General features: G+C 46.9%; 3 protein-coding genes across 5 annotated transcripts; 2 read left to right on the forward strand and 1 right to left on the reverse strand.

Annotated features, from left to right (window-relative positions):
• The first annotated feature begins 525 nt into the window (after window positions 1-525).
• VPS11 (VPS11 core subunit of CORVET and HOPS complexes) lies at window positions 526-10768 on the forward strand. The gene is made up of 16 exons (XM_085081937.1): window positions 526-713; window positions 1049-1197; window positions 1409-1544; window positions 2650-2813; window positions 2916-3163; window positions 3569-3770; window positions 4042-4193; window positions 5166-5352; window positions 5760-5903; window positions 6378-6566; window positions 7442-7603; window positions 8089-8228; window positions 8535-8737; window positions 9323-9494; window positions 9613-9835; window positions 10546-10768. Exons 1-16 carry the CDS (start codon window positions 560-562, stop codon window positions 10699-10701), a joined length of 2781 nt encoding a protein of 926 aa, XP_084938063.1. The 5' UTR covers window positions 526-559; the 3' UTR covers window positions 10702-10768.
• Window positions 10769-10943: 175 nt separating this feature from the next.
• On the forward strand, window positions 10944-20739 carry HMBS (hydroxymethylbilane synthase). 3 transcript variants are annotated; one of them, XM_085081947.1, is made up of 13 exons: window positions 10944-11173; window positions 12734-12806; window positions 13478-13527; window positions 13627-13682; window positions 14783-14860; window positions 15174-15251; window positions 16691-16766; window positions 17457-17570; window positions 18090-18128; window positions 19022-19141; window positions 19376-19429; window positions 19982-20068; window positions 20301-20739. In XM_085081947.1, exons 1-13 carry the CDS (start codon window positions 11021-11023, stop codon window positions 20472-20474), a joined length of 1152 nt encoding a protein of 383 aa, XP_084938073.1. In that variant the 5' UTR covers window positions 10944-11020; the 3' UTR covers window positions 20475-20739. The 3 variants fall into 3 exon arrangements, with proteins under 3 accessions (XP_084938073.1, XP_084938074.1, XP_084938075.1); XM_085081948.1 differs by lacking the exon at window positions 10944-11173 and adding an exon at window positions 11205-11549; XM_085081949.1 differs by lacking the exon at window positions 10944-11173 and adding an exon at window positions 11564-12356.
• Window positions 20740-21251: 512 nt separating this feature from the next.
• On the reverse strand, window positions 21252-21820 carry H2AX (H2A.X variant histone). The gene has a single exon (XM_085081952.1). It carries the CDS (start codon window positions 21730-21732, stop codon window positions 21301-21303), a length of 432 nt encoding a protein of 143 aa, XP_084938078.1. The 5' UTR covers window positions 21733-21820; the 3' UTR covers window positions 21252-21300.
• Between the last annotated feature and the right edge of the window lie 818 nt (window positions 21821-22638).

A 22638-nucleotide genomic window follows, 5' to 3' on the forward strand; every position in this document is an offset into this window, starting at 1 on the left:
AGCCTCAAGAAAAGGAGGCATGCAATAGATGGAGAGGTGCTCTCTCTGCTCTGTTCACGAGCAGCATCCTTTTCCTGCACAGACCCTCCACGTGGCAGCTGTTCTTCTGGGGTCTAATGTGCCACGGTCTTGTCTCCACTAGAGTAGAAGACTCTGTGTGTCACCCCGGTTGCAGTGTATTGCACTGTGTATATGTTTGCCTCGACTTTGACAGTCAGAGTTTCCACAAGGGGCCAGAGCGGCACCGCATATCCTGCTGGGGCTACATCCTCTTGTCTTTCCTCAAGAGTCAGCCTGAGCTCTGCCTTGCTGGCTGCTTGTGCCGCAGAAGACATAGTGTGTGCTGTGGTTCTGGTTGTTGGAATGAGCATTTTAAAGATGCTTAACAAATCACCACCCAAGGAATTGGCAAAAGCAGGTTTAATGTAAAAGCAAAAGAGCGGGGTGAAGTTCACTTGTCAGCTGCCCCGTCCCCGCGCCCGCCGGGCGCCCCGCCGCGTGACTCGAGGGGCGGAGACTCCTGCCACGTGAGGGGCGGGCGCGCGGGGCAGGCCCCAACATGGCCGCCTATCTGCAGTGGCGCCGGTTCGTCTTCTTTGACAGGGAGACGGTGAAGGAGCCGTCGGGGCCGGATGGGGCCGGTGCGAAGCCCTTCGCGCTGCCCCCGGGCATCGCAGTCTGCGACTCGGGCCGGGGAAGCCTCGTGTTCGGAGATATCCTGTCCGGGGCCGGGCGCTGTGGCCTGCGCGGGGATCGGCCGGGCCGAGGCTGCGTCGCAGGGGAGTTCTGGGCGCCGTCTAGCGCGGGCTGAAGGGTGCTCCGGGCTTGCGAATGCGGCAGCTTTCCGCTGTCGGCTGTCCTTTGTGGAAAAAAAAACAAAACCAAAGCCAAACTGCCGCTGGATGTGTTGGTGCTCCGGGGTTGCTCTGCGGGAGTATTTGCTATAGCTCTGCCAGGGCTCAGCAAGAAGCATGGCGTTTCCTGTATGATTGGAGGTGTGGGGCTCTATTTTTTTCTTTTCCCCTTATGTTCCTTAACTGTGATCTAAATATGGAAGGTCAGATTTGGTTTTTGCCTCGCTCGCTTCAACTCAGCAGTTTCCAAGCTTACAAGCTAAGGGTGACCCATCTGTACCAGCTGAAGCAGCACAGTATCCTGGTTTCTGTTGGTGAGGATGAAGAGGGAATTAATCCTTTGGTAAGTCAAATGATGGAGAGAGGAAAATGCACTTGTAATACAGGTCTTTCTTAAGACTGTTTTAATGACCTCAGTTACCCTTTCTTACCTTACATAGCTTATTCATTCTGGGTACTATAACATTTTAGTTATAGTATAGACCACGACAACACTGGGTCGTGGCCTTCCGATACCCCATGTTTTGCTTATGCAAGATTGTCATTGTTTGTAGGTGAAAGTCTGGAACTTGGAGAAACGAGATGGTGGTAATCCTCTTTGCACACGTATTTTTCCAGCAATACCAGGTAACAAGCCCACAGTTGTATCCTGCCTAACTGTCCACGAGAATCTTAATTTCATGGCTATTGGTAAGTAAAACTGAACTGTAATAGCTTAAGGAAAATACCGCAGTCCTTACTGAGATGTAAGGAACACGAATAGATAACGCAAAAGTCAGCATAGAATGTCCTGATGAACTTCTCATGCAGTTGTTACATTACTCTCACAGAGAGATTGTGTATCTCATGCTGTTGGACAGCTCAAGAAGAGAAAGGCATAAATTTAGCCTGGCTGCATATTCCACACTACTAACTTTGATACTTAAAAGGGAAACACATATTTTTAGTTGATGTCCTCTTTCCCTGCCAGTCGGTAAGGCTACATGTTTATTGGACTTAGTACTAAGCTACTAAGTACTAAGCTTAGTACTAAGACTTAGTACTAAGCTACTATTGGACTTAGTAGCTTCTGTTGGTACAAGAAAAAACATGAGTTTTGTGATATGTAATATTACAGAGATATTTTCTCAAGCACATTATAGAAAACTTCTTCCAAAGAAAAATGCAAATTTCCCTTTTGGGAATTTATCGTTCCTTTGCAATGTTTCTTGCTTAACTTCTGACAGGATAAGAGCAGTAATGTTGTGAGATTACAAGTGCTCTTAGCTGACATGGTCCCTGCATTGAAATCAAAAAGCTTTCCGTGTGTATATGGTGGCCTTCAACCCTGGAACAACTTACAGGACTGGGGCTGCTTGCAAGCTGTGAAAACTGCATGTTTTACTCTCTTTCAAAAATATTCCACTCTGGTCTTTTTTACAGTGTGTAGTGTGTTTTGAATAGACAAGGGACTTAAAACCATAGTTACAGCTGCAGTATGGAAAGGCCATTTGTGAAACAAAATACAGACAGAGTCAAACAACATTAACCTGCATGCGAAGTTTGTGTGTGGAAAGCAAGTTAACCCTTGCAGAGCAGTACTATCCTACGTGCAGTTGCGTGACAGCTCTGAACTGTAACGGGAGCGGTGGGGGGTGATTTGGTGAAGACTGACTTAACATGAGAACCTGAGGCAATCCCATTGCTTTGTACCTTGCTTGTGAGCACGGTGTTGTCACTGACTGGAGCTTCCCTAACTTACAGTGGATAAAATTTCAGGTGTGCTGTATCAGTAATAGTTTGTCTGCTTCACCAGGCTTTGCAGATGGGAGCGTTCTGCTTACTAAAGGAGACATCACTCGAGATCGGCATAGTAAGACCCAGATCCTACATGAAGGCAGTTATCCGGTTACTGGCCTTGCTTTTCGGCAGTCTGGCAAAGCAACACATCTATTTGTGGTGACCACAGAGAACATCCAGGTGAGAAGCTAGTAGAAAAAAATGCAACTCTTGACTTGCAAATTTAATTTGCTTCAGAGTCTAGTTCAGAGCAATTCCCAAACCCTCGAGTTTCCTCTGTAGTCTTATATGCTTTCAGTGAAAGACTATCCTCACCTGGAGCTGGACACTCACGGTTGTGGATTGCGCTGTTCATCTCTCAGTGACCCCTCCCAGGATCTCCAGTTCATTGTGGCGGGAAATGAATGTGTGTACCTTTATCAACCGGATGAACGTGGCCCTTGCTTTGCCTTCGAGGGACAAAAGTTGATTGTTCACTGGTATCGGGGGTACCTCATCATTGTCTCCAAGGACCGAAAGACTTCCCCAAAGTAGGGCTCCTTGAAACAGATGAGTTCTTTTTGCTCATGCAGCTTCATGCTTTTTCTCTGTTTCCTTCTTCCCTGTGATGCTTTGCTCTTGGGGGCGTACTACAACTTTGTCAGATGTTGTTGAGGATCATGCAGACCTGTGTATTGATTAACTTCTGTTGTGACAGTAGCACAGTCAGGTTTGCTGGCTGCATGGGATTTTTTTTCCAGTCCTATGAATTTCTCAGTGTAATGGTATGTTGGAATTTGTATGTAAATACATGGTGGTTTCCCTCTGGGTTTGTTTAGTTTAAGTGCCCAAGTGAGGCCTCTTTGTCTTGAGTTCTGTACATCACTAGTTTGAAGAGGTATTGAGATTTCAGGTTATGTTCTTCCTGTTATCTGAAACTTTCTTCTGCTCTTCAGGTCGGAATTTTCTGGGAATGAGGCACACAATTCAGACAAACAAGTCCTGAATATCTATGATTTGTGCAACAAATTCATTGCATACAGCTCAACCTTTGATGATATAGTGGATGTCTTGGCAGAGTGGGGTTCTCTCTATGTACTGACCAGAGATGGGAAGATCCATATACTGCAGGAGAAGGACACACAAACCAAACTCGAGGCACGTAAATCTGTTTTCCTATTGGTCTCTGCCTTATGTCTGTAAGATTGTACTGGTTTTGCAGAGTGAAAAATCGAACTGTTCGGGTGAGTTACAAAACAAGTGACCCGACAGCTTTTCGTCATAGCCAGTGTTGTTAAGACAATAGGTGTGTAAAAGCTCGAGGACACATATGCGCTAAGAAGAGGAAACAATTTGTTTTCCAGGTGTGTTTGAACTTGTTTTGTTCGGTGGTATTTCTCTCATACTGCTCTTACCATATATTTAACAGATGCTGTTCAGAAAGAACTTATTTGAAATGGCCATTAACCTGGCTAAGAGCCACCACTTGGACAGTGACGGTTTGTCAGAGATTTTCCGGCAGTACGGTGATCATCTCTATAACAAGGGAAACCATGATGGAGCCATCCAGCAGTATATCCGGTAGGTGGGGGTCCTATGGAGCTGTGATGTTGTAGTACAGATAGGAGCAACAGAGACCTTGATTTCTGGTTCAGCCCGGGAACAAAAAGTGTCCAAAACAAAAAAAACATGACTTGGAGTGAAAATTCTACGTGTACGGAGAAAGATGTCAGTGAGACTTTTAGTCTCACTGACTTTTAGGCTTGAAAATCAGTCAGTACACTTTAGGATAAAGTTCTTCTCTTTGATCATATTTTAACATGAATGATGTAGGCCCATTCAGGTGGAGTGGGGCCTGGTGACATCATTATAAAGAAGGGATCGCTTTGTGCAAGATAGATGATGCAATTTGACCATGTACGGCAGTCTTCTTGCAAAATATTCAAACAATTCAATGTCACTTTTAAAACATCTTTGGTTTTTTAAAACTAAAACTTGGAGCAGCCTTGTTTTGGGGCTTACTGAAAACTTCACGTTCAATTTTTAAAATGACACAAAGTGTTATATTAGTGTGGAGCTGAGGCTCTGGAGTCCCTGACATCTAGTGAGAGTCAGCATGTCTTTTTACCTTTGACTTGCTTTAACTGTCACGGTAACTGTGGCTAAAGTGCTCCATGTGGGCATGAGCATTTAAAACTGACTGAGTTATGTGACTGAAATGAAAGAAAATGTAGCTTTTGTGCCCCCTTTTTTTTTTGGCTTCCCAGTCTATTGTGGTCAGAGCCTAGTCTGTCTTCTCACTGCCATCTTTAAAGGAAGATTAACTCCTTGTATGCTGTCATGGTCCTCCCAGTCGAGCCTTTGTATCAGTGTACGTGCAGATGGGTGGTCTTACACTGTAACTAGTTGTTACTTCTGATGCATGGCCAAGTGGTCCCAAGAGGGTTAGTGCCTGCTGAAGTTAAGGCTTCTCTGTGTTCTGTTGTTAATTTCTCCATTTATTTTGACTTCATAAGTATGTGATATCTCGTAACATGACTCTTCCCTTCACAGAACTATAGGGAAGTTAGAACCATCTTACGTTATTCGGAAATTCCTGGATGCTCAGCGTATCCACAACCTCACTGCTTATCTACAGATGCTCCATCTGCAGTCCCTGGCCAATGCAGACCATACTACACTTCTGCTGAATTGCTATACCAAGCTGAAAGACAGCTCCAAACTGGAAGAGTTCATTAAGGTATTGGAGGGAAGGCAGAATCATGCTACATTGCTATGTCATCATAATAATTAAAAAAGGGTAGTGGTGACATTGTAAATTGGCTCCTGTAGGACTATTAAGAGAGAGAATAATGAATTTACCACTCAGTACCCTGGTGTTTGCTCTTTTATTTCCAAGCTCTTGCTTACATTCTCAGTTTGGTTGGTTTGCCATCTGGGTCTGGAGTGTGCTTGCTCCTGCCAGCACAACTGGCAAGCGAATGAGAGGTGGTTAGGCTCCTTCCTTTCTACACAGGTGATTTTTCCCTTGCATGAGAGCTGCCAAGTTGTCCCTGCTCATGTTTTCATCCTCTTGCATAAATGATTACTCCTTCTGGACTGTTACAATTTTTCTGAGGGACCATCTTTCCACTTTTGTTCTTGAAGACAAGTGAAAGCGAGGTCCACTTTGATGTGGAAACAGCTATCAAGGTGCTTCGCCAAGCTGGTTACTACTCCCATGCCGTGTACCTGGCAGAGAAGCACGAGCATCATGAATGGTACCTCAAAATCCAATTAGAGGACATAAAGGTGAGGAGACATAACTGCACACGTGTTCTTACTGGGGAGAATACCAATTCTCTAGCCTTCTCTTTAGTGAGAATACCATTTCACCGACCTCTTTGCTGAGGATAGCATGCTGATGAGAGTAGCAGCAATGATACTTGATGCAGTTGGTGTGTCACCTTTCTGCTTTTGGCTTGCGTGTTAGATTAGGTGTGGAAATCAGAGGGTCTCGGGTTTTTTTCAGGTGTGGCTTTCTACAGTGCCCTTTAAGAGAAGGGAGGGTGGTTAGTTGGGGATTCATCTAAACGTTTCCCCCAGGCTGCATCCAGTCTTTCTCCCTGAGTAGGAAAATGAGCAGGAATAGTGAGCTAGGTGATCATTCAGAGCGAACAGTATTTGTGCCATACTCACAGCATGTCTTGAATGCTTTCTGTCGTAACCTCAAAGTGGAGAGTAGAGGCCAATGGCATGTGATTGTTTTGTTGTCTGCCTCCACAGAACTACCAGGAGGCTTTGCACTACATTGGAAGACTGCCCTTTGAACAGGCAGAGAGTAACATGAAGCGATATGGTAAAATCCTGATGCACCATGTCCCTAATCAGACCACTGAATTACTGAAGATACTTTGCACTGATTACCACCCCTCAGGAAGTAATGAAGGCCCTGGCATGCTGGAAGGAAAAAAGGTACAGTTTGTGTTAACACAGAAAGAGTTGTTGCTCTCTGTTAGTAACTTCGCAGTGAGGGCTTCTGCATGCCTTGTGGTGCCAGCCTGATGTTTTAGTTATAATGAGAATTATACCTCGATGCTCAGGTGAGACCCCACCTGGAGTACTGCATCTAGCTCTGGAACCCTTAGCACAGAAACGATATGGATCTTTTGGAGTGGGTCCAGAGGAGGGCTACAAAAATGATCAGAGGGATGGAACACAGCTGCTCTTGAGAAAGCCTGATAGAGCTGGGCTTGTCTAGTATGGAGAAGGGAAGGCTTCAGGGATGCCTCATTGCAGCCATTCAGTGCTCAAAAAGGTTTCATGAGAAAGATGAGGATAAACTTTTTGACGGGGCCTGTTGCGATGGTACAAGAGGTAATGGTTTTAAAGTAAAAGAGGGCAGATGTAGACTAGCTAGAAGGAAGGAGCTTTTTATAAGGAGGGTGGTGAAACACTGGACCAGGTTGCGTAGAGAAATGGTAAATGGCCCCATCCCTGGAAACAAATACTCAAATCAGTTTGGATGAGGACCCAAGCAACCTGATCGAATTGAAGATGTCCCAGCTCATTGCAGGGGTGTTGGACTAGGTGACCTTTCAAGTTCCCTTCCAAACCAAACTATTCAATGATTCTATGAGAAGCTCCATCCTGGTGTACTGGTAGTCCTAGAGACAGGGGTCCTCTTAAAGCTGTCTCTCAGAACCGATCCTTGATGTGGTTGGCATTCTGTGTTGTGCTGTATCTGTTCCGTCTCAGGCTTTGGAAATTAACATTCCTCATAGCCGGGACGAAGTACCGGTATGGCTTAGACTGATGTGTGTGCTTGTCTTTTTCTGACTGTTTTACAGGCTAATTTAGAGGAGTTCATCCCAGTCTTTGCAAACAACTCCCGAGAACTGAAAGCTTTTCTGGAGCACATGACTGAAGTGCAGGCTGACTCTCCACAGGGTGTCTATGACACTTTATTGGAACTTAGGCTGCAGAACTGGGCACACGAACAAGATGAGCAGGTTTGAGCTCCTCGAGCATTGTGTTTTCAGGGAGAGATTTGGTGTCTGTGCATTATATTTGCATTCCTGCAATGCCCTTTCCAGCTGGGCATTCACAACATGAGGCAATACGTACACTGTGCTGGACAAATGGCACAGCAATGAGAAAGCAGCCTGATAGCTGGGAGAATATTCCTTTCGGGATGCCTGAGCTTGTTTTGTTTGAATCTCATTTAAGGACAGATTCCAGGCAATAACAATATAGCCTCTGTGAGCAGCTGCCTTGCCCATGGAAGTATCTCTGTTTGCTTGCCTGGATCTGTGAGGATGTTGGCTGTTTGGGCAAATAAAATCGTGTCCCGTTTGCTTAAAAGGGATAAAGAACAAGTAGTGAAATTGACCTCTGTGAAAGAGCTGAAAATCGTCATGTCTTAGTGCAAAATTGTGTGCATGCATGTGCACGCGCACCCGTGTTCCTGTTCATGACCTCTCCCCCTTCGCCGTAGATCAAGGAGAAGCTGCACAATGAAGCCCTCACCCTCCTGAAAAGCGGAAGGTTCAAAACAGTCTTTGATAAGGCCTTGGTCTTATGTCAGATGCACAATTTCAAGGATGGTGTTCTCTACCTCTATGAGCAGGGCAAACTGTGAGTGTTACTCTTGCCTTTAAAGTCCTGTCCTTCCCCTCTGGCCCCCACTGCAGTGATTTCTGAGCCATAAATGTCCGTACCAACAATGGTAGTGACCCCTTTAGTGTCTGAAGATGGGAACGGTAGATGATTGCCCTGCTGAAATACCTCACTTGTTAAGGCAGTTACACAGAGTGAAAAAAAGACTTGTCTTTGACTTCTCTGTGAGTCAGGGGATCGCATGGCCAGGTGAAAATCTGAGGTCCCTTTAATAACTCAAAGGACGGGATGGATTGTTGCAGCTGATGAGTCTTTCTCCTATAGTTTCCAACAGATCATGCACTACCACATGCAGAACGAGCAGTACAAGAAGGTGATCGAGGTGTGCGAGTTGTATGGAGACCAAGAGGCATGTCTCTGGGAACAGGCTCTCGGCTACTTTGCACGGAAGGAGGAGAACTGCAAAGAGTATATTGCTGCAGTGCTGAAACACATTGAGAACAAGAATCTTATGCCTCCGTTGCTTGGTAATGACATGTGGCACTCAAGTCCCAGCCTCCCCTGCAGTAAAACCCCAACCCGAGCAAAACCCAGAAAAACAAACCAGAAAATACTGCAACCCAGACTAGTTTGTAGCGCTTTCTGTGGGTCAAGCATTAGAGAGAAGAATCAGTGAAATTTGAGTCTTACCATTGGAAGTAATAACCTGCTCTATAGGGAAGAGTGATGTCAGTCACAGCTCCCTAGTTAGGAAAAAAGATCTGCAGTGTCAGTGGGATGTCTGGTACGTGATTTCTACTCTGTCAGTGTAGGGCAGCGAAGGGCTTGCTTAAACTTCTGTTTTGCCTTGGTGGGGAACTAGAATCCAATCCCCTGCTGAATCATTCTCTTGTCCCTTTTGGTCTGAGCTGTCCAGACGTGCTCCCGGTCACCCATTTCTGGAAGAGGTCAAACTAAAAGAGAATCTTTAAGTGAGCTCTTCAGATTCCATGAGAATGCCAACTGTCTTTGCCTCTAAGTGGCCTTTCCCAGGAAAGCAATCTGCCCTGGCAGTACAAGCATAGCTGCGGTTTTTGTGCTTGCGTTTAAACTAACATCTCAGTTGCTCTCAGTTGTGCAGACGCTGGCTCATAACTCCACAGCCACCCTGTCTGTGATTAAGGATTATCTTGTCAACAAGCTGCAGAAGCAAAGCCGCCAGATAGAGCAGGATGAGCAGAGAATTCAGAAATACCGAGAAGAGACTACGAGAATCCGCCTGGAAATCGAAGAGCTAAAAGCAAGGTGCAGGACTGTGTGCTGTCTTGTCTAATCCTATACAAGGAGAGAACTGCTGTTTTCTTTTATTAAGGTAAAGTGTAGTTTGTCGTTTTCATGCGTCTTCATCTTGTCATTCTCTCAGTCCCAAGATTTTTCAGAAGACCAAATGTAGCATTTGCACCAGTGCATTGGAGCTGCCTTCAGTCCACTTCCTGTGTGGTCACTCCTTTCACCAGCACTGCTTTGAAAGCTACTCTGAGAGCGATTCGGAATGTCCTACTTGCATGCCGGAAAATCGCAAAGTGATGGACATGATCCGAGCCCAGGAGCAGAAGAGAGATCTGCACGACCAATTTCAGCATCAGGTAGGGTAACTTTACTTATCTTACTGAGTTGAAATAAATAGAGTTTAGATTAATTTACAGAACTGTGGAGGCTCGTAGAGACAGGTAAGGCTTGAGAGTATTTTGTAAACAAGGTTATGTCAACTGAATAATGAGGCATTAGATCCTAGGGTGACTGCTTTGTATAAAGGGCAGGAAGAGTCATTGTTGCTCTGCAAAGGTGGAAGTGAGAATCTATTCTCACCTGACCCTCAGATGGGTCGAGACCTACTGGTCAGTGTGACCATTGGTCAACGAGTTGTATAGAACAAATGTGGGAGAAAGGGAAAAGAATAGCATGAATTGGAATGGGGACAGCACCAAAATGTTGCATCTACCTTGTGTTCTCCAAGGATGAAGTGGTGAACGTGGGAATGGGACATTAGGTGCAATGTTTACACGTGGAAACTAGAGCAGTTGAGGCACTCACCTTCCTGCTTACTTAATTCAGTTACTCATTACCTCCTTGGTGCATGGCTCAGATGTAGGGTTGAAAGAGGAGTTGGAATGGCCAGCATCAAAAAATTCTGCTGCACTCAGCCCTTGCATGGAATGAACAAAGAGCCAGAGACTGATGTGGGTTGCCCTGTTCCCTAAGCCAGAGGCTTGTAAGTGCAGGGGGAGAAAGGAAGGGGGCTAGAGGCAAGAGGCTCCGGAGGCTTTTGCTGATGCTGCCACTTTGTGTCTGGCAGCTCAAGTGTTCCAACGATGGCTTCTCAGTTGTTGCTGACTACTTTGGTCGCGGCGTCTTCAATAAACTCACCTTGATCACGGACTTGCCCTCGGGAAAGACGATCGAGGCTGGCCTACAGCGGGAGCTGCTCATCCACACCAAGCGCAGTACCTGATCCCAGGCCCCGTCCACATGCCCTCTTGTGTTGCACGGGGTCTCCCGCTTTGGCCTTGGCTCCCAATAAACCCGACTGGCCGTGCAGTGCCGCACCCCGACCCTCACTGACCGGCCCGGCGGGGCAGTGCCCAGGGAGGGCGGGGCGGTGGGCGGGGCCGATGGGGTGGGCGGGGCCGGGGCGGCGGGCGGAGCTTTTCCGGCGCCGAGGCTGGTGCGGCCGCGCCGAGGGCGCCGATCACGTGGTTAGGGCGGGGGGGGTGTGAGGCTGCCGGTCACGTGGTGTGCGCGGGGCTGCGCGGCGCGGAGGGCCGGTGGTCATGGCGGAGCCGGAGGTGGCCGCCGTGGGGCGGGGACGAGCTCGAGCGGATTCTGGCGGGGGGGCCGACGAGGCGGGCGCGGACCCGCTGCTGCCGCGGGGAGAGAACGGCGTGAATGGCAGAGCGGTCCGCGTGGGCACACGCCGGAGCCAGGTAGGCAGCGGCAGGTCCGGGGCGCTTGGGAGTGTTCCCTCCCCGGTACCCGGTTCGTCCCGGCCGGCGCAGGGTCTGCGTGCTTCTTGGGGTTGAGGAGCTGGCTGAAATTCCTGAGTTCGCGCGTTTTGACTCCTTCCTTGGAACTCCAGGAAGAAGTTTGGAAAGCGCTGCCTTCGGAACCCAGGCGACGGTCAGCTCTGTTAGTGCTGTCTCGGTGCAGGAGCCGGGGGCTACGGCGCGGGTCTCTCCCAGCTCTGGCTGGAACTGTGTAACTTGCAAGGCCTGCGCAGCTCTTGTGGGCAAAACCCCCCAACGACTGATGGCTGCAGCCCGCTCCAAGGCCAGGGAAGGGACATAGCCGGAGATAGAGGAGGTATCTCTTGCCAGCGGGTTACAGCAGGGAGGAGCAGTCTCGCAGAGGGAGATAGATAAGCGACCCTCAGGCCTTTTGCGCTGAGATAATTTCGTTCCTTTTGGGAGCACGTTTTAGGAAGAATTCCGTACTGTCACGAAGACATTTTATGTAGACGTCAGGACAAGGGAGATAGCCATGCATGTATGCTACCTGCTGTAATAACATGCGGCTTTTGGGGCACTTTACAAAGGGAGGCAGCTACTTACAGTGGTTGTATTTGTAGGGTACTGCAGTCTTGAGAACTACATTAATTACCAAAGGGTCCTGAGCGCTTCGGTGGGAGAAAAGCTGAAACTCAGCTTTAGTTGCTTGATCCTGCTGCCGCTTGCATGTGCGGAAAGATGATACACTAGCGATTGTATTTTACTTGCCTCCGGCAAGTAAAGGAATGTTATTCATGCAGTGTACCGCTTTGAGATTTGTTTCTTACTGTATGCGATGATGTAAGCTGTTACTTTTGTGTGTGTGTGTTTGTAGAACCTCTAAATGGATCTTTGCTCTTACAGAGGATAAGTAACTTGTATTTGACACTAACGGTGGATTTTTCCACCAGGATAGTGAGATCGTACTGGCTTCTCCCAAAGCTTGCAGTATTGGTAAATTTCATACTCTCAGAGAAAGCAGGAGGCTTTAACCCTAACCCACTGTGCAATATGACTCGTTCTTTCATCACTGAGCAACAAAATGATGGTTTTGCATACTTTTCTGCCCGCTTGCTGATGAGTGGTCGTCATTCAGCAGTTGTATTCCACAGATTTGAAACCAGTAAGTGGAAGCATGGGAGTCACGATCTTGTATGGCTTCCTTTGTAGTAACTTTCCCAAACTCGATAAATTCATTGCAGTGTTTCATTGGTGGTTGCATCACAGCAACACTGAACACAGGGAGATGTTGTTGTGCCACTTTAGTCAGCAAAACAAATTCTTCACCAAGGTGCTCTGGTCGTGATAGTAGTTCACACAGTTCGAGGAGTTTGTACCTATGAGTGATTTTAATTGAGGCAACCTATTTCTGATGCTATTGATTTATAGAGAATATATTGGTCATTGCATGCCTGGCTGTCTAAGAATGGCAAAGCCTCCTTAGCTACTATATGGACAATGTGCTCTTTCTTTAGGACTTTGTTTTTTGCTTCCTTTTAGCTGGCTCGGATTCAGACCGATAGCGTAGTTACGATGCTCCGTGAGCTATACCCTGACCTCCGCTTTGAGATCGGTAAGTTTTTTTTGGATGTTGCCCTGGGGTAGATGGCAGCAAGAGCCAGTGGGTTATCTTCGCGTGCAAGAGGTGCGTGTAGAGTCAGGAGGAGGAGGTCTAGCTAAGTTTATCTAAGCGTGCCGTCTGAATTCAGTTCAGTTGTGTGGCTGAGCAACTGTTGCTGCTGGTTTCTTCTAGGGGAGAAAGATGGATTTCATGAGCTCTTGATGACTGAAGTGCTGAGTAGGCAATGGAGACGGTGTTGTGTTTCTCCATTTGCAAACCTGGTATTGTTCTAGTTGTGCCCCACTGAGCATTAGGGGCATTTTCTGGTCTGGGGCTCAAGGCTTTCAACAGGAATAACGGAAGCTCAGCCTTGTGCTGAAGAGAACTGCTTCATGTATGTTCCCTGGCACTCCGGAGACGGACTGTGGCAGTTTCCATCGACTTGGCTCTTCCCCAAACCTGCCCCCTTTCCCCTTTCCTTGTTTTGAGAACAGCAAAAGAAGTCTCAATTTCACTTGTCTTGAGTACAATGTATTTCTAGAGGCAAGCTGCTCTTGTATTGAGCTCAAGTTGGTGTTTGCATGGTAGGGTGCGACCGCTCGTGGCATTTTGCGTAGGTATTTTCAGCCTTAGTCTGGTGCTTTTATCGAGCCTCATGTTTTACCTGTACTGTCTCTGAGCAGTGGCCATGTCAACAACTGGGGACAAGATCTTGGATACAGCACTTTCTAAGGTAAAGGATCTGTTTCTTCCTCTATTCGAGAACTTATTGTATTTATGTTATGTCGGCTGATGCTTCTTTTGTGATTCATGTTCTTTCATTTATGTGCAGATTGGAGAGAAGAGCCTCTTCACCAAAGAATTGGAAAATGCACTTGAAAGAAATGAGTAAGAGCTTATTGTTTTGTCTTCCTCCTTGGCATTTTGGACATATTTGGCTTGCTGCATAGGTGATCTATTTTCCTTCAGTTCTGGTACTTCTCGGGCTAAGAAAAGTAACTGTCTTTATTTTTTTTTTTAATTTTTTTTTTCTCTCTGTCCTGGGCTTAGGCCATGTATTTTGAAGTGGAGTTGTTGCATCACTTGGTCTGCCCCAGTTAGGTTTTCTTCTGTGATTTATGTATTACATGCTGTGATACACAGGGAAGACATAATCTCATATGATTCCTGCTTATGAATAGGTTTTTTAAAAAATATTTTGCTTGTTGGTGGTAATGTATTGCAAAGCAGATTTATTGTTATCATGTTAACATTTATTAACATACGCAAGGTAAATGTGCTGGAGAATTTGGCGTGGGCAAATTGTGTTGTGTTCTGTGCAACTTCTCTACAAAAAACCTTCGTACAGGTGGCTGAGCAGAGAGACATTAGTGCTGGTTGAGTGGATTTAAGGTGTTGAAGGGTTTTTGTTATTTAATCTCTTCAATATTCTGACGATTTCAGTGGTGCCTTAGTTAAAATAAGTTCAAAAACAAGGGTATTCTTCTGCATCTCTGCCACAGTTACATACTGCATTTTCAGTGAAGTTGGTGAAAAAATATCGGAGACTCGAGTGTTTACAATTATGCTCAGTTCCTGCATGAACTCGTGGCCTGTAGTTTGTGGCAAAGGAGGTGGCCTGTAGTTTGGCTCACTGTTACTTTAAGTTTGAAGCATAATACCAACCCACGTACTGATGCATTTTGGTACAGTGTCTCTCTCTGTGTGAACATCTTCAGCATCTTCCCCTCATTCAGTTTGATTGTTCGTTGAGTGCCTTTTGTTGCTGAGTAAGAGGAAAAGAGAGACAGAGAAAGGTGAAGTAGTTTCTTTTGGAGTATCACAAAAACTCTATTGTAATTCTGGCCATAGAATCCTGAAATTCTTCTCTCTTGTCCACATTAATTCCCAGAGTGGGTTCAAACTTCCGCAGGTGACCTCTAGGCCCCTGGTAAATCACCATATGAGCTCAACCATCTGTTCACTGATTGCTATCCTCTGTTTTTTAGAGTTGACCTTGTGGTTCATTCCTTGAAGGACCTGCCAACTTCTCTTCCTCCTGGTTTTACCATTGGTGCTGTCTGCAAGTAAGTGTGGACATGAGGCTTGATTCTCTGAGGGGCTTGCATTTTATAGTGTTGGTAAAGGAGAACAAAGGCAGCGTAGGTTCTTTTAGGTGTTCAAGGTTACCTGTGATTAATCTCCAAAACAGTGGAAGCACTAGAGCTGCCCTAGTGTTCCATAGCTAGCAGGTGTGCTGGAAATTCTCGCTCTTACAGCGATGATGTAGTATTTTGGAGCCAGAGGCAGTTCTTCCAGGAAATTGTAGCAGAACCGTTGACCTTGACAGCCTTGCCTTAAATGATGTATCAGGCATTCTGCACTTGCATTATTTTGCAGAAGGGAAAGCCCACTCGATGCTGTTGTCTTTCATCCCAAAAACTGCGGGAAATCGCTGAGCCTCCTTCCTGAAAAGAGGTGAGTGGGAAAAGAAGGGGAAGATAGGCGTAAAAACAGAAGTGGGCAGTTGGTTGATACTTTCCATTGGCATGTCGGTCAGCTCTTTGCTTTATCCTGTAGCGGTTTTACACTGCCTTTTGTAAGCATTCCACAGACATTACACTGGTCCCACTTGCTGGAAAGAGTAACTGTCTCACTCAGGAGTGCTGCATACTGAGTGAGGTTTGTCTCTCGAGCCACCCTTGAGTGGCAATTCCAAGTTAGAACCTTTCCTACCATGATCTCTCAAGTGAATTCCTGCATCTTTGTGTTGTGCCTACTGCTGGGGAATGCATACAATGCAGACAGGGTGTCTGGTGCAGCATTTTGGCTTTCATGCACCTGAACTATGCTTTTGTTCTCACTCAGCCAGTTCCGATTTCTTCCTTGTTTTTTTTTTTGGCATCACTTTCTTGTTGTTTCTCCATTATTGGAATCTTTTGTCTGAGACAGCTGAGTGAAATTACTCAGATTAAGGTAGCTGTTTGAAAGATATTTTTTAATATGTTAAAGTGAAAGAAAGAAACTAGCTGTGGCACAAACAAAGACTTGTGGTTCAGTGCATCTGGATAGTTGTGTCTGATTTAGGTTTCAAGTTACCGAGAGGAGGAAGCAGAAGGGCACGTACTGATTTCTTTGGTCTTGTGACCAGTTGACAGGACTCAAGGAAACTGCATGAAGCTGAATCAGGGGACATCTAGGTTGGATATTGGGCAAAGGTTCATCACCCAGAGGGTGGTTCAGCTCTGAAATGGGGAAGCAGTTATGGCACCAAGCGTGACAGAGCTCAAGGAGCGTTTGCACAATGCTCTCAGGCACATGGTTGGGGTTCTTGGGGTGTCCTGCATGGGACCAGGAGTTGGAACTCAGTGATCCTGATGGGTCCCTTTTAAATCAGCATATAATATGATTCTATGAAAATAAGTGAACGGCATATATCTTGAGAAAGGAAATGCTCACTGCCCAGACTCCCAGTGTTCTGTGGTTTCCAGTTATATACTCAAACTGCTTACCACATTTCTGTCTTTGATGAAGTTCCACCGTTTTAGTCACTTTGCCACTTAGTTGTCTGGCTTTGTCTGGTTCATTTTGGGGCAGCCAAGTCTTGTTTCTGTGATAATTGTCATCTTTCAATGAGGTTTCATCGGTCCTTGACAGCGGCTAGGGGCTGCTCTCCAGAAGCATATCGTGTAAGTTGGCTCCTTGGGAGCAGCTTCAGACAGGCTTTATGCTAAACTTCACAGAGTGGTTTTCTTTCTTCTTGAGGAGATATAAATCCCTGACTGGTTTTTAGATCTTCATTTCAATGAAGATAAAAAAAAGTTACCATTTGTTTCCTTGAAACTTTTGTCCTATATCTGGCTGGAGGTAATTGTTGGGAGTGTTCTGAGTTTCAGTGATTATGTTTTTCCCTGCAGTGTGATTGGAACCAGTTCACTTCGGAGAGCAGCTCAGCTCAAGAAGAAGTTTCCACATTTAGAATTCAGGGATATTGTATCCTTTCCTGGCAAGTCATGGGAGCTGGGTAAAGCTGCAAACAGGAAAGCACATATTTGTGCAAAATCTGAATTCGAGGCTGATTTGTACCACCTGACTTACCAGAATAAAGTGCTTCCTCAAAGGCTGCTCTCCGCTACCCTGTTCTGAAAGGGGTGTAGCACTGTAGTCTTGCTGTCCTCTGCTTTCTCCTGAGGCTGTGGAGAAACAGCCAGCCTTGATCTAGCTGGGGTTCAGCATACAAATGAATTGTATGTTATGCGGTGTTTGAAAAACTTCATGACGGTGCCTCTCGTGTTTGTCATGGGTGTGTGACCGAATGCTGCTGGGTTTCCAGTAACCCTGCATGTGGTTTGTATCGCTAGTTCCGACATGGGTGGCTGAACTACTGAGAAAAGGCATCGTTACTTCAGTCGTAGGAGCAGAGTTCTTTGCAGTGCAGCAGGAGTTGGGTAGTAATAGTATACTTAGATGATGTGCATATCTCTGTAGACATGGCGCTTGAATTAATATTCCATATGCTTGGCAAAAATCTATTTGAAGAAAAAATTGTCCGTATTTAACACTTTCAGGATGATAGTGACGTTCTCATTTGGAGACTGTTGGATTCTGTATAGTCTGTAAAGACTCGAGTCGTTGTAGGACTCTGTGCCTGCTGTTTCTATGCTTGCTTAATCACATCTACAGAGAGGAAACTTAAATACCCGTTTAAAGAAGCTAGATGAGAAGGAAGACTTCAGTGCCATCATCCTGGCTGCTGCTGGGCTGAAGAGAATGGGCTGGGAAAATCGCATTGGCCAGGTGAGACACAGCAAAGTGCAAAATACCATTCTCTCTGCTGAACTATCAACTGCTTGCCTTTCATACCTTGTGGTTGTCCCGTCCAAGATGAGCGTGCAGTCTGCTGATTCCATTGCTATGTTAGATTTGTTTTGAGGCACTTCAGGAAGGAGTGGTTGAGTTTTTTGGTTGCTTGCTTTTTTCTCTGTACAGAAATTTTTCACGTTCAGCTTTCCATGGTTCAGTGACAGTTTGTAATCTGATCATCTCCTAGCACTTTGCAGCACTCGCGTCTAGCAACGCAGCAGCGTGCAGGACTGAGATTTTAGCGATTAGCTAATTTACAATGTGTACACTCCAGTCGATGGAAAGTGCATTATCTCACTTTAGCGGTGGAAACTCTGAGGCATGGGAAGAGAGAGGCGATACTTCTTTAGTCTGACATTAAATCAGTTGGTATTGGAGACAGGAATATGGCTTTTGTTTCCTGTATTCTGAACAGCGCAACTTGAGTTCACTTTTGATTTTACTTTCTTCCAGCTCCTAGGCCCTGAAGATTGTCTGTACGCTGTTGGACAGGTACTTTACAACTTTTGTTCCTTAATCCATGCTTAAGGAGCATCGAAAGCCAGCAGCAGTACAGTATGTCTGAGTAGTTAACTGTGCTGAAGACTGCTCATGTCTCAGTTACCAAAAAAGTACTTCAGTGTCTTTTGCTGGCTGTTACACTGTTTTAGGCACAGCTTGTTAAGAAGAACGAGAGACTGCACTCCTACCTAGTGTGGTAGGGGCTGATTTCTATCAGTAATAGAAAAAGAGTGAGAAATGGGAAAGGTAATGCGTGCATGGCTGCAGAGTGGGGCAACGTGGCAGATATGGGGCAGGTTCTGGCAGGGTTGGTATTACGCTGCGCTGGGATAACTCTGCAAAGCCTCTGCAGTGTCTTTGCTCTGTGATGCTCTTTCCTCCTTTGTGCACGGAGTCCCGACTCCTGCAGCGTGGAGCTGAAACAACTACTCTTGGAGCACATTCCTAGCGGTCCTGTTTTTAGGTGGCCAAACTGTCCAGTCCATGCTGGCTACGTGGCTGAGTTTATGCGGGATTGCCCTGCTAGTGTCAAACTTGCTAAACTAGAGCTGGTGGTCCCTTACTGATTGCAAGTGACAAATCTGCACATTCAGTCTGAAAAGGTGATTTTGATCATGCATTTGTCAGGTACTGTGCAGAGTTCTAGAATGGTTTGAGGTGGCAGTAAGATCTTTAACACTAGGCTGAATAAGTCCCGATCTTCCGTTTATAGCAGCTGCTGTAGGATGACTCTGCAGCCAGTGGAGTGTATTGTTATTAATTTCTGTCAACATTGTTCCCTTAGTGAAAAGGGTCTGAGCCACTGAGTTCTGCGTTGTGATCAATGCTGAATGCAGATGCATGACATTGAAGAATTACTGTATTTTGTTATGCATTTCTTCTAGGGTGCCTTAGCAGTGGAAGTTCGTGCCAAAGACCAAGAGATACTGAATATGGTATCTGCCCTGCACGATGCAGACACCGTGTTGTGCTGCATTGCTGAGAGAGCCTTTATGAAGCATTTGGTAGGTCTGGCATCCTTGCTCCGCCTGCAGCAGTAAATACTGATCTGGTAGTTTACTTGATGCCATAGTATGGGAAATCTGTTACATTTCCCTAAAGCTGCCAAGGAGAGTATTTCTGAATCGAAAAGGGCCTGACAAGTGATGGGCAGGGTTGTGTGCGGCCTAAACTTTTTAGAGGCCCGTGCTTTGAATGTGTTGGGCAGGAGCCTCAGTGTCATCTGCTTTGTGTTTTAGGAGGGTGGATGCAGCGTCCCCGTTGCTGTCAACACCCTGCTGAAGGATGGCCAGGTGAGGAGTAATTTGTATTTTTTGTGGCTTATTTCTGCAAACCTATTCCAAGTGCGTGCATGTTCCCTGATACTTTCCTGAAGATAATTTCAGTGGATATCTTTATAACCAGTTAGGACAGATAGTCTCCTGACTCGACCCTTCTGTGTTTGTGTCCAAAGCAGGAGTACACAAATGGGTCTGGCTACTGAAGCTGTCTTTCAGAAAATTCTCTTATAATATATACCAGATATTCCCCTCCACCTATTTAGTGTTGTGCTGAGATCTGAAAGCATTGCTTCTGACCCTACCAAACCTGTTTTTAGACAATGGAGTGTAATTAAGGAGGTGGGTAACTAGAAAAAAGTTTAACCTTTGGGAAGTCACATCTTCCGTAACAGGGATTACATTTCTTTTTCATTTATTATACCACTATTCCTGCCAATCCCACTGCATGATGGAAGCCTTTACCTCCAGACTTAGCTTTGTATATTGGGTGGGTTTTTTTAAGAGAGGGTAGTTGGCTGTTTGTTTGATAATGTGGTATTAATCCAATCTGTATATTTTTCCAAGTTGTATTTGACAGGAGCAGTCTACAGCTTGGATGGATCTGATAGCCTGAAGGAGACCATGCAAACTGGTGTTAGTTTTCCCCATCAGGTACATGAATTGTGGTGGCTTCAAAATTCAAACCTGAAGCCGAATGACAAAAACCAGACCTTTAGAAATAGATTACATTTGGTCTGATTTCTTGTAAGCTGTAAAAGCACACTGTTCTTCAGGCTCCTTGGGCTAGATTTTACCCTGTTTCACGGGTGTCTTAATTCCTTGCCCACTAACTCCGGGTCCCACCTTGCCCTGCTGCCTTACTTTGACATGTTTATATTAGCAGAATGAAGATGGACCGAATGATGACGTGCAGCACGTTGGCATCACGGCCAAGAATGTTCCCGGTCAGGCCCAGGAAGCTGCAGAGAACCTGGGTGTTGAACTAGCTAGTTTACTTCTGAGCAAGGGAGCCAAGCATATCCTTAGCGTGGCAAGGCAACTGAATGATGCTCGCTGAACATGAGGTGTGGCCAGCAGGAGTGCTGCAACTCTAGCTACAACTCTCTGCAGCTACATCATGATCCTCTGGAGGGATTTCAACGTTCACACCGGTCTTACCTGATGTTTGGGTGCAAAAAAACCTGAAATTTAACTAACTTGAGAAGTTTCTGCTCTTCAGTTTTCATCCCTCTCCACATTTCTCTAAATTGTTAAGTGTTCCTTTGAACTATTTTCAACAATTTTTGTAGCTAGGAAGCTAAAAGCAAAAATTAAAAATATAAGTCTTTAAGTGTTCAATTCCATTTAGGAGCGAAGTGCTCATTAGGTTATAACTCGAGACTCAGCTGTGGTGGTACTAAAATGCCGTACTATGCTGAGTGCTTTCAAGAGTCATTATGTGGGCCTTTTCTCTCACTGGATCACTGAAAGCTCTTCTTAGGTTCCTGATACCAAGTTCCTTCTATTGAAGTAGCAGAGATGCTACATTCACTGTTGATTTTACCTAAGGTAGTTTAAGTTTGCATTTATTAGGTAAATTCAGACTTACCAATTGGCCAGTATTAAATTAGGGAGCGAACAGCCATTTTATTTTCTAGGCAACGTCCACCGAATGTAACGGATGTAAATAACAACTAAATTACGGATCCTTACGGAGCAGCTTCCGTGTTTACTGTTTGACTGGCCTCGGGCCGGCTCCTGCCCGCCCCGCTCCGCCCCGGCTGGCCACGCCTTTCGTCCCCTTCCCGCCTCCCCCCTCCTCCTCCGCGGATTGCAGCTCTCCCGGTGATCAATGGGGTGGCCCTGAAAAGGGCCTTTGTGTGGTGCCGGGGGGGCCGGCCGACCTAGTACTCCTGCGACTGCTGCCCGCTGCCTTTCTTGCCTGCCTTGGCGGGGCCCGTGCCACCACCACCCGTCTTCTTGGGCAGCAGCACGGCCTGGATGTTGGGCAGGACGCCGCCCTGCGCAATTGTAACGCCGCCCAACAGCTTGTTCAGCTCCTCGTCGTTGCGCACCGCTAGCTGCAGGTGACGGGGGATGATGCGCGTCTTCTTGTTGTCGCGTGCCGCGTTGCCCGCGAGCTCCAGGATCTCAGCCGTCAGGTACTCGAGCACGGCCGCCAGGTACACGGGCGCACCAGCCCCGACCCGCTCCGCGTAGTGCCCGCGCCGCAGCAGGCGGTGAACACGCCCGACGGGGAACTGTAGCCCGGCCCGGGACGAGCGAGACTTGGCCTTAGCGCGGGCCTTACCGCCGCTCTTGCCACGGCCAGACATGGCGTCTCGCTGCGCTGCTGAGCTACGACCCGCTCCGGCCGCTGCGATGAAGTGTGGCTGGAGATGCCGCGCCCGGGATTTTTATAACCTCCCGCCAAGTAGGGTTCAGCTCATTGGACAGCGCCACTCTCCTTAGCTATTGGTGCATCTGCCGGAAGAAGCTTCTTGCTGACTGGTCGCCTGTGTGATGCCGCCGCGTCTGCCCTGACTGTATTGGCGACGGGGCCTAGCCAGTCAGCGAGCGGGGCGCCAAATTTAAACCAAGCCAAGGCTGTTTGGGGGGGGGTGCTGTCGCTTCGTCTCTGGCCCTCAGCGAGCATGCGCGATGCGGGTTCGCTCGCTCGGAGGGAGCTGCCTGTCCCGCAGACCCCTTCGTGCGTCCTGTCCGGCCGCACGGTGCTCCTTACAGCAGGTGGTAACGCTGCAAGGTCGGTTCTGTGTAAGGAGCTTTGGCTGTGTCACCTCTCAGGTTACGACGTGAGTAAAGGCTGGTCATGGTAAACCAAAGGGGCGAAGGAGTGACTACATATTGGTCACGCGATCCCCTAACCGGCACGACGCTGCGCCCCCTGAGCTGCTCCCAGAGCTGAGGGGTGGAGTCAGCCCCTGGGCGTGGTCCCGCGTCTGGGCGTGGCTTCCACCCAGAGTGAGGGTGAGGGGCTCCTGGGTCGCCTACAGACTGAGAGGTATCCCAGCCTGTAGGGGCATTTGCCTTAGGGTGGCGCATGGCGGAAGAACATTTGGGGACGTGAAAACCTACCAAAAGTATGTGTTAATGAATATACTCTAATAGTGGACTTACAAACTGATCGGCCGGAGAGGAGGAAGAGGATTCGGCCACTCGCACCATTCACGCTTAAGCGCTGTGCGTTTTGTGTTGATCGGTGCCACTGGACACAGGCTTTT

Source organism: Lichenostomus cassidix, chromosome 24 (assembly GCF_008360975.1).
Source record: "Lichenostomus cassidix isolate B80296 chromosome 24, HeHo_3.0, whole genome shotgun sequence".
NCBI classification, from domain to species: Eukaryota; Metazoa; Chordata; class Aves; order Passeriformes; family Meliphagidae; genus Lichenostomus; species Lichenostomus cassidix.

Bases quoted from the DNA above. Each gene is read 5' to 3' on its own strand.
- VPS11 (XM_085081937.1), top strand. From the start codon at position 560: ATGGCCGCCTATCTGCAGTGGCGCCGGTTCGTCTTCTTTGACAGGGAG. The intron at 4,194-5,165 runs GTAGGTGGGGGT...TTCCCTTCACAG, and splicing joins GCCATCCAGCAGTATATCCG to AACTATAGGGAAGTTAGAAC. The intron at 7,604-8,088 runs GTTTGAGCTCCT...CCTTCGCCGTAG, and splicing joins CACACGAACAAGATGAGCAG to ATCAAGGAGAAGCTGCACAA.
- HMBS (XM_085081947.1), top strand. From the start codon at position 11,021: ATGGCGGAGCCGGAGGTGGCCGCCGTGGGGCGGGGACGAGCTCGAGCG. The intron at 14,861-15,173 runs GTAAGTGTGGAC...ATTATTTTGCAG, and splicing joins ACCATTGGTGCTGTCTGCAA to AAGGGAAAGCCCACTCGATG. The intron at 17,571-18,089 runs GTGAGACACAGC...ACTTTCTTCCAG, and splicing joins GGGAAAATCGCATTGGCCAG to CTCCTAGGCCCTGAAGATTG.
- H2AX (XM_085081952.1), bottom strand. From the start codon at position 21,732: ATGTCTGGCCGTGGCAAGAGCGGCGGTAAGGCCCGCGCTAAGGCCAAG.